Below are 11,308 nucleotides of genomic sequence, written 5' to 3' on the forward strand. Positions count from 1 at the left end.
TGTGCAGACTCTGATCTGGGTCCACTTTCTGTTTCACTTTCTGTTCCTTTAACTGAGAATGCTGATCGTCCAAAAGCAGTTTTCTTTAAATTTAGCCCAACAATCATTTCTCACTGATGCTCTGGCCTCCCTGGCTTTGTCCCTGCAAACACACATTCTTTAAAGCCTCTGGGAATGTGACTTGGAATATTTAAAGTTCATATAGAATATCAAAATGTAATGTTTCATTAAGCATCAACACAAATCTGAGTAAAAATAAACATCCATAACTAAACTTAGCACAACACGAGGCAGCAAACAGTGAGATTGTTCATAGCCTATATGTTTGAGCCGTCTGACCCTGAGTCTGAACACAAAAACACTCAAGCATCTTGGTGGTGCATGATCATGAATTAATACATCAGACACATGTCTTCAAAACAATCATCAGGCACGTACTGAAGCAGTGCTGCACGTTAGGTTTTATTTTTTATGCACTTCACTCAGCAGAATAATTTTCCTCCCATCTTTATTTCCACCCTTTATTCCCTTTATTCATTCATCTTTCTGAATGCAAAATGTTTCTATGTGATCCGGCAAGCAGATGTGTTTCAATGACTCACTTTTTAAACACATTGCCAGATTCAATTATTTTGAAACAGTTAGTTGCAAGCTTAACACCTGGGATCAGGACTCATGACATACCGCTCTACACTGTTAGCTGGCAGTGGATTTAGGAAGACAACTCAAGTTGTTCAGCACGTTATTCAGACCATGCTGACATCAGAGGCAACAAAGAGCATGGTCATGCTGGGGCTACACTGTGCCATGGGAAGACCAAATGTAGGAGGCTTTCGAGTGGAAAAGAGAAGTATGATGGCCTGGAAGGAGAGGTGCGGGCCTGTGGAAGAAGGGTGTAGAGACTTTGCAGGGTAGTCCCTCTGCTGGGACTACATGGTTGGGATCACAGGCAAGAGGAGGAGGGGGAGTAGGGTCATTTTTAAAGCCTCCAGGTGGCTCTAGATCAGGAGAGCTGGCCTGTAGAAGAGTGCTGCTAGGGCACACATTAAGGCTTGATCAACCTCGGCAGGGGTGTCCGATGTTTGACCCGAAACACAAAATGATGGAAACCACCCTGATGATTCCTAACTTTCACAACAACTGGAAGATTGTATTAATGATTGACCTGCAGTGATGTTAACTTTGACTTTATTTTGTTTTTGCACGAGCAAGGCAGTTCAGATATTACTGCTCCAGATATGAGATCGCTCAGCATTCAATGTACAGCACACACAACGTAACCCTAGTGAGAAAGGACCTGTTTCTTTGCATGTCAACGAGAACATTCAAACTGTCTTTATACTACAGAAATGTGGCGACATGCACATTGTTTAGCGGAGGGTTCAACAGTCCATAAACATCCTCTTAAAAACAACAGGAAAAGGAAAGGGAACAACACATGTACAGAAATATATCTTTAAATTTCTTCATATTTACAAGACTTGATTCAGAAGTAGTTTCTACAGCAGCATGTGTGAGGATTTGGTGGACAGTTCATGAGAAAATGTCACTCAGCAGAAGCTCTCAGGAAGATTTGCTACTATGAGACGCCTTTGTTTTAGAGTGAAGGAAATTAAGACACACACGCAGAGGAGGAATTAAAAGACTCAAACAGATTCATTTGATCAAGAGGAGAGAGGCTAACATCTCTCACTGCAGGAGCAATAATCATCACAGCATCACATCGGGTTCTTTCAGGAGGCGTTACAGCAAGAGGATGGTCTGAATGAGCAAGACGGCGGTGAGGAAGTATCTGTTACAGCTGTTAGCAGCTCCTAGACAGAGAGAAGAAAGAGAACAAATCTATTAATACTATTAATACAGGATCAACTGTCCTTTAGCTTCATTTTTTTACTCTTTAGACTATTTAAAAATGTCAGCTTACAACAAATCAAACTGTCACACTGCAGATAAACGTACCGTTGCCAGGGAGCACCTCCAACTCCACTGTTAAGTTTTTCTCTCCTAGTCCTTTTGCAGAGACGGTGTAATACCCAGCATGCTTCATGTTTGAGTGCGTGGGCAGGGCCACCGCGTGTCCATCTCTGAACCAGGTGACTGACGGAGGAGGGTTTCCTCTCACCTCACAGCCGACGCTCTCTCCCTCCTTCACCTGGAGTTTTGGAGGACAATCGATCTGTGGACCAACTGAGAGGAAAGAGAAGTCAGGGTGAGGAAGAGGAGGGAAAAGTAGACATGTAAAGTTTGAATGTTTACACAAGGAAGTGAGAGACAGTTGATTGGCGGTTGACGGATCTTAAAGCATCTTGAAAACAAGCTTAATGTGGAATCGAAGTCGACTTTCATTTAAGCATCCACCAAAATTCAACATATGTTCATGCATGCTAGAAAACAGTCTCTCTCTCCATCAGCTCTCTGCAGCCACAGAGCATGTTTGATTCATCTGAGCCAGCTTCTATAAGAGGTGAGTTACAAAATGCTATTCTATCTGAGTCATTAGCCGTTAGCATACACGTGCATCATTAGCCGAAATGCTCCTACTGGTTCTCAAAGCTGTGAAACCAATGCTACTTGATTGCTCAACATAAGGTACTGCTCTATTACACGTAGAACTGATCCTCCTCTGTTGATTCTAAACATCTGTATCTTCAGAAAGATGATATTCAATGGCATGCAACAAGCAGTCCTGTGATCAGTGATCGCCACCACCATGGTCTGACACGTGTTCCTCAGCAGAGACGACGTGAACTGGTCAGGTTACCTGTGAACCCATCACTAACTATTAAACAGTAACAACACAAGTACGTCTTAAAAGCACAAAAAGCATAGGGAAGTTTCATTCAGTGATAAGGGTCGTCCCAAACACAGACTGCATGGACACCGCAAGTGTTCACCGACTGTGAAGCCAAAAGATTTAGAGCGCCCTCTGCTGACTGGCTGCAGGATAGGTCATAAACCCCTCCTCAGTCATGTTAACGAATGGAACAGTGGTTAAACTATTCATTAAAAAACAGAGAGAAAAAGTCATAATTTAGTTTTAATATTTTTCTGTATTTAAGTCATATCTCCATAAGAATCTATGTGACAGAAGTTATTATGGGTGAAGTTTTCCAGTGTCTTTCAAAAAAGTAAAGATTTTGGAAGAGAGCTGGAGAGGAGGAAAATGAGGCTGAATATATTTTGTCTTAAAAGGAAAGAAGCTTTAAACACATCAAATCAAATGCTGTCAGTTTACTCACAGAGGACCATGGTGGGGAGTTTTTGCGACCTCACCACCGGAGGATGTGGAGGCCCCTCAGGTCCCAGGTCTAGTGTGGCTTCACACCAGTACTCAGCTCCGTCTTCCTCTTCACTGGGAGTTATATCCCAAGTTACGATCTGAGTCACTGGTTGCTTCGTCTCGTTGTTGCCGGACCATGTTTGAACCAGCACTGTCTGTCCTCTGTAGAAGGTCACCCTGAGGTTTTCAACAGGAGCAACATCCTGAACTTCACACTGCAGAACGTACTCATGACCCTCTAACATCGGGCCGGTGTGGTTGAGGAGGCTGATGGACACGTTATCTGGAGGCTCTGTAAAGACAGATCAACATGGTTCAACATCCCAAAAAGGTTTGATGCTTTTTTTCTTACAAGTCAGGAATAAAAAAAATGCTGAACTTACTAAAGACTAACAGAGGGAGCTTGACGACACACTGCCCTCCCTGTTCAGAGAGAGCCCAACACATGGGTGTGAGGCTCCATTCAGTCATCCTGTCCACACTCCACACCAGAAAGTGACCATCAGTTGGGTTAGGAGCCCCCTAGAGTAATGAAATGTCACAAAAGGCGTCATTTAAGGCAGGGTTTTTTGTATTTTGTGAAGAGTACCCACAGAGGATGCCAGTCAGCTAAGCCCCTTTGTTTAAAAACCAGCTGAAGAAGCTAGGCCATCAACCTCTGCAGACCGGGTCAGCTCTACCACGTGATTAAGCTCATTTTAAGAAACTCCAACCCAAACATCAATGTCAATTCAGTTTCAAAGATTACATACGGTTTACCCGGGACTCAAGAGGGGACTTAATGAAGCAGTGTTTGCAGAGGAAGAATGACACTGCATGAGAGATCCCAAGTTACCTGGTGGTACAGGTGTGTAAACTGTGAGCCCACAAATGAAGAGATCAACTGCTTTCATGAGTGGCACTCTGAATCACATGATGTCAGTGAACGTCTCATACGGCTGCAGTCTGCATCACTCAATATCCAGAGTTTTGCTGCTTTTTTCCTTAAATTTTCTGAAGTCAAATCAGAAAACCTAGAAAAGTCAAGTGTAAGTGCGTCTTCAAAGTACGTTTTTCAGCTCTCACTCTGCTTTTTTTCTTTTGCAAAATGAAACGTTTACATTATCAAAATATAATGTATTAGCTGTTGAACCGGAAGACTGAGTGGAAATAACAGTCAGCCCAATCATGTTCAGCATTTGTTGCTTAAAATTACCTCAAAGCAAAATGTTTCAATATCAAACTTCACAATATATCAGATTAAAATGGTAAAAAAAATATATATATACACTCATACCAGTAATAGTTTTTTGGTCTGAGTTTCACGTGTTTATTAAGGAAAACAAGATCTCCATATAGACATTCAATTTTCATATAACAGTACAATTCAAAGGCCTGATCTCACAATCTACAGTATCAATGAGTCGGATTATTCATTGCTTATCATCAGGCAAAACTCAACTCAACTCAACTCAACTGTATTTATATAGCACCTTTCATACATAAAAACATGCAGCCCAAAGTGCTTCACAGAGTAACAGAGAGACAGAAAACAACAGCAATGGTAAAATTATAAAAGGCAGGATTATAAAATAAAATCAATACAGTAAAATTAATAAAATAAGTATTATTGGAAAGAAAAGTTGAAAATAAGGTAGCGTTAACAAGATCAGGTGAATACAATAAATAAATAGATAAATAAATAAATAAGATAAATAAATGTTAAAGCAATGATTCAAATAATAATGGTTAAAATAATAATACAAATAATAATAATAATGTTTGGGATCTTGCTGATAAATCTGTCTTCATCAGAACATCAAGTTAATAGTAGAACAAGATCTTATCCCATCCTCAACCCTCCCAAGGAGTGCTACCTGACAATGTACACAAAAGGTTGATTATTTCAGCTCTACAAAAAGGAGATCAGTGGGTGCTATTTTTTTATTTATTTCTTAAGTCTGTTCTTAAGAATAAATCTAATTCTCTCTAAATGAAGTGTTTCCGTCATCTGCGTTAACCACAATTTGAGGGTAGGTGCTTCTTTCTTCTTCCAAAGTAGGAGGATCAGTTTCTTAGCAGTAAGCAGCCCATAAGATAAAATAAATTGTGTAGAGACTTGGAGATTGCTGAGCCCCTCCGACACCCCAAAGATGATCAATATGGGATCAGGTTTAATCTCAACCCCAAGAACTTTTGAAAGAAAATTAATGATTCCAATCCAGAAATTCTGCAAGCTGGGACACAGGGCATAACTGTGTATTAAAGTTGAATCTGTTGAATTGCATTTCTCACAGTATGGTGAGATTTCAGGGAATATTCTGTGCAATTTGGACTTTGAATAGTGCAGTCTGTGCAAAATTTTAAATTGTTCTGAGTTTCTTAAAATGAACTACTTTATGTGGGCTAGCTGACCCCGTCTGCAGCGTCTGATAGACTAGCTTCTGTTCCAGTTCTCCAGCCAGTTTCTAAACAAAGAGGCCGAGCTGACCGGGATCCCCTGCGGGTAAAACCCTTACATTTGAAAATGTATACTTTACTGGACTTCACTGTAGCCACAGCCAGTCAGTGCACACAGACACTTTGACCATGAGTCTGAAAAGTTTCAGACTGTAGCAAACAATGAGGCCATGAAAACTCCTCCAGTGGCTTGAGAGTGAGGTTCTGCCACAAGCAATGTAGTTCAAGTATTTTGGGATCTTGCTGATAAATGAGGGTAGGATGGAGCAGGAGCTTTATTATCACATTGATGATCTTAACAGCACATTGAGAGAAAACCTACCATGGAGACTACCCAGCCAAGTACAGGAAAACCCGATCTTTGCAAAGAGCAGTTAGCCTTGACTGGATCACCATACCTGTGACAGTAGAATTTATATTCAGTTAGCCGTCAGTAATTCATGAAAAACATTCAAAACAAACAGGTAAGTGATAAGACTGTTCTCTAGTGTCTTCGTAACTTTCAGTGCCTGCATATGTGGTGGATTTAGCAATGCCAGATTCTTTGAATGTGTCTACCCTGCACAGAGGGAATCAGACTAGCACTATAGCCTTTCGCTACTATCAACAGCCATTCCTGACATACCTGACCACCAGAGTGGATGGAGACATCGTCAGAGGGCACTGGGCTTGTTCTGTCCCATCTGCCTGATTGATGGTGAGCAGAGGAACGGGAGGAGACACACTGAGAGAAGGAGACGGCAGAGATGGGTGGAGTGTTGGGAGAGGAGAGGGAGGTGAAATTTGTGATGGAAGAGGTGGGGCAAATGTGGAAATGGAAACCGGGGATGAGGTAGCTGAGGTCACAGGAGTGGTCACAGAGTGGGAGAGAAAAAGAGACACCATGAGCCACTTGACAATGCACGCCTGTGTGAGAGATCATGAAAGTTCACTTCAAGTATTTAGGATCACAGTAGAGGAGTTTCACTGTTGTGCTTAAAATACACATCAACCACGGAAAGAATACACTGAATTCACAATAACAATGTCGTAACTATGAGTTATTTTAATCATATTTTTTATCAATTGAATCTTCCTCAGAATAAGCAGAACAGAGCTTTAGGACATAGCTAAGGACTCAGTTGTTTTACTTGGAGCTGACTGAAACTGAAACAGTAACACACTTAACATTATGCTGATATACTGGTTATCAGAACAGCTGTAATATTATCTAGTATAACAGCATTACATCTTGTGCAATATTGCTTCTACAGAACAGTTCCACAAACAACATGAAGTAGCATTATTAAGAAGCAGCCATTTTTGTTCATTTAATTGTTCATCTGGATACAAAGGCCCAAATTTGTGCAGCTTAACTGGAACTGAACTGTAACCAAGCAATACAAACACTTTCCCTATTATCAAGCAACTATGTGATTGTCTACCAATCACAGCAGACCAGTTACTTTGCATTAATGTTTGTTCACTAGCAGTCAAAAGTTTGGACACACCTTCTCATTCAATGTTTTATATTTATTTAAATTATTTTCAACATTGTAGATTAATACTAAAGACATCAAAACTATGAAAGAACATATATGGAATTATTTAATTCACAAAAAAGTGTTAAACAAAGCAGAATATGTTTTATATTTTAGATTATGTAAAGTAGCCCCCTTTTTCCTTCATGACAGCTTTGCACACTCTTGGTATTTTCTCAGTCTGCTTCATGAAGTGGTCTCCTGGAATGGTCTCTAATTAACATGAGCCTTGTCAAGAGTTCATTTGTAGAATGACTTGCCTTCTTAATGTGTTTGAGACCATCAGTTGTGTTGTTCAGAGGTAGGGTTAGCACACAATGGATAGCCCTATTTGACTACTGTTGTAATCCAGATTATGGCAAAACCAGATTATTTCATAGTTTTGATGTCTTCAGTATTAATCTACAATGTTGAAAATAATTGAAATAAATAAAAAACATTGAATGTGAAGGTTTGTCCAAACATTTGACTGATAGTGTATATACAGTATATCTGTATTGTAACAATTCGTCTGTGTATCATAAACTGCCATGTGGAGATCCCCACTCGTCTTCTGGCTCTCTGATGCTACCTCGCTATCTTGGGTTGACCGCAAACAGCTAAGACAGCTAGCTCTCTCCACCTACACCAGTCACGGTACAGTATGATTCTATTTATCGTGCAGACACAAAATAAGAGCCCTTTGACAGCTGCTTTGCTGCATGTTGGATTGTGAGGCACCGTCTTGATCAGACTGAACCTATGGTGCTGAAAAATGAAGCCAATGGAGAAGAGCTAAATCTGCAGTTCCTTGATTGTCCACTTGAAGCTGGCTGCTAAAGCCAAAGAATACACATCAGGTCCCATGTTAAAAAAAGCACATTTTTATAGGAATATTAAGCATGTTTACAGACTGCTGCAAAAAGGGCTGGAGGCTAAGACCTACATATATTTGCATGATATGCAAAGGGGCCCAGCTGAGTTGACAGACTGGTGGGCTAGGAGTCCTCATCTTTAGGTTGAGCTTAATTTAGGTTGAGTCAGCTTTTCCAATATGTCACCCACCAAACTTCAGTTTAGAAACTCAATGAGTGACGTCTCAGAGACCACACCATGTTTCATCCAGTCTACTGTCTATTTAAGGTCAGTTTGCTGTATGGTTAAAACTAACAGTCTCGAAAACACCTCAGACGTAGTGACACATTTAGTTTAAATTCCCAGTGATGTTGTACACTACTATATATCAGCACTCACAGAATGCCTCTTGTCCAATCAGATTACTTGATTGAAACTAACGGTTGTATGAAGAGGTTAAATCCACGGCTTGTATGATTACTGAAACTAGAGGACTGACCCTCATGATATCAACCTTGAGAGAGAAGGAGTCCACTGTATTTCCGCTGAGTGATGTGATAAGAGTAAGTCCTCTACTTTCTGTATTAAATCTTTGAATACAACATTTAGTTCTGGCCAAATAATGTGACTTTGCAAGGTAGTTAACTCACTGTACATAATCTCTTTCACATTTAGGAGTGATTGTATTAAAGTTTTTACATTAGATAAAGAAAACACATCATGTGTCTCCTCATTAGTTCATATTTGTGTTGTAATCTGTATGAGCTCATGATCCAGCCCCCCCCCCCTCTCTTTACATAATGCAGGCAAGGGTCAATTGAATTTTGCCATCTCGTGAAATAATAGTCATTTTAGCTGATCTATTGTGAACCATTGTTTTGTAAAGTACTGAATACACCCAGTGTGTTCCTCTGAGGAAGGAAGGACACCCTGCCCAAGTCAAAGAACTCGCTCCTCTTTTCTATGACCATTGTTCCACTGAGTCCTGGGCCTGTTCTCCTGCCTATCAGATGATCTCACCCACAGTAGCTCACTGCGCACGCTCACTCTCTCTCTCTCTGTACGTGTGTGTGTGTGCGCACACGTGTGTGGGTGGGTGGGTGGGTGTGTTGGCATTACAACTGTCAAAATTCATAGTTATAGGTCCCACATGGTTGAATAAGTTAAATAGGACAAATGCTAGGTCTTAGTGCATCCATACAGACCTGATTCAGTCACATTCAGTGATAGAATAATTACTAAACTTTGTCTTAAGTAACACCATTGCAACAAACAGAAGTATTGAAGAACCAAGAGCAAAATATATCATACTTATGATATACTGAGGCATGAAAAACAAGATCCTGTATAGCAGAATGGATCCATTCAGAGAGGTTTCATCTGTTCCAATGGATCATTATGTTTGAGTTGGTCTACTTAATTGTTATGCATTGATGGGGTATTGTAGCAAATGCATTCAATTTAATATGTTTATATATTTGTGCAATTTTTAAGACATTAATATTTAAATGGATATCTGTCTGTCAGTCTATATTTCCATCAATCTATAGTTTTATTATGCTAATTAATAATTAATCTATTTATTTCTTGTATTAATCTGGTCCTTTTAACTTTAACTGATTTTTAATTTTGCTTTCTACCCTTACTTATTTCATTAATTTTACTATATTGATTTGATTTTATTTCTAAAGTTTTCTTTTTTTTATATCTTTAATTATTTTTCCTGTTTCTTTTGTTATCTATCTATCTATCTATCTATCTATCTATCTATCTATCTATCTATCTATCTATCTATCTATCTATCTATCTATCTAGTATCAAAAGCAGCTTCAATGGAAAATAGAGGTGTAAAGTAAAGTTGCATTCAAATGAACCAAAGTACTTGGATCATACTGAGTCCCTTTACACCTTTACACACACACCACACGTGTCTGCTCATTCACTTTCTTCCTAGTGATGTTTTCCTGTTGTGATTTTTTTTTCTACCTGTGGCTCCAAACAGGGTGGAGACCCAGCCAATGGGAAGAAGTCCTCATTGTGCCTTATAGGCCACTTAAGGGAAGCCTTTTGTATTATAATGTTTGATTGATCTTCCAGATGTTTTAATATACCACAGGAATTTTAATACGGTGGCTGTTTGAACTGGACTCGTTCCTTTTTTGTTCTGCATTCATACAGTTTCACTGTGTACGACATCGTTAGCTGTGCCGCTACAGAGAATATGCTGTGTCACTTCCACTGCCACCATGAAAACACACATCCATTGTATGTATCCTGCTGATAAAATATCCTGAAAGAGATGTTTTCTTATTGAGGTCTTTTCTCCCTTCGACCCCAAAACCTTGGGGTTGAGAAACTGCAAAGGTTTCTACAGTAAATGTAAGGAGTCTATGTGATTTCTTATATCCATATTTTTCTCATTTCAAGTCTTAAAACAACCAAAAACACAAAAGCAAACTCCACAATGTACTCCATCTAAACTATGCTCTTAGTTTGTGTGAAAAAAGACTTTCACCTCTGTAGTCCTCTTAGTCCACAATCTACTGACCTTCAATACCTGTAATGAGGGATTCCCTCACAACCAAACAACCAAAAGAAGTCAACCTCTTTACATCACCTGTCTAGTTGATGTGCTCTGCCCTGACAGTTTCCACTTTCACCAGGTCAGCGTATCATGTTGTATCTGCAATCCATCTCATTCATCAATCTATCATTTCACTCACCTGAGCTGAACAGGTAAAACAGCAAAGGTGTGATTGACCACCTAGATGCACTCATCCTTCGTCAGTTCCCTTTGCTCTGCTGATACGATGCCTCTGTCAAACACCAGCTCCTGTTGGCTCTGTGATGCTGTCACTGAAACGTCCTGATCCTTCTGAGAAAACACACTGTACTTCAGGGTTTTATAGGAGCATGGGCGTGTACAGTATGTATGTGCTGCTTTTCTGTGTTTTCTCCAGGGTGTGTGTGTGTGTGTCTGAAGCTGATGATCAGGCAATTCCTTTGCTTTGGCCTCTGAATATCCACCCTGGGCGTTCTCTGCTGGTATATCAAGAGAGGAAGGAAGGGAGGGTCAAGAATATAACAGTCTAGTTCTGCGCCACAGAGGGCAAGAACTAGTGTGTGGGAGTGTGTGTGTGTTTAAGCAGTAACATACAGAGAGGGGCTGCTGGGGAGCTCATGAGAAAACAAAACACAAGACTTCAAGCTGATGTGCAATCACAGAAAACCTCTG

The 11,308-nt window shown here is 40.1% G+C and overlaps 1 protein-coding gene across 1 annotated transcript; it reads right to left on the bottom strand.

The window, feature by feature from the left end:
* Positions 1–1,171: 1,171 nt before the first annotated feature.
* Positions 1,172–11,028, bottom strand: LOC117816131. Its single transcript, XM_034688266.1, has 7 exons — positions 10,797–11,028; positions 6,345–6,555; positions 6,042–6,117; positions 3,664–3,802; positions 3,240–3,572; positions 1,960–2,187; positions 1,172–1,814 (listed from the first exon to the last, which is right to left on the bottom strand). Exons 1-7 carry the CDS (start codon positions 10,849–10,851, stop codon positions 1,744–1,746), a joined length of 1,113 nt encoding a protein of 370 aa, XP_034544157.1. The 5' UTR covers positions 10,852–11,028; the 3' UTR covers positions 1,172–1,743.
* Between the last annotated feature and the right edge of the window lie 280 nt (positions 11,029–11,308).

The sequence above is a fragment of the Notolabrus celidotus genome, chromosome 7 (genome assembly GCF_009762535.1).
Source record: "Notolabrus celidotus isolate fNotCel1 chromosome 7, fNotCel1.pri, whole genome shotgun sequence".
NCBI lineage: Eukaryota > Metazoa > Chordata > Actinopteri > Labriformes > Labridae > Notolabrus > Notolabrus celidotus.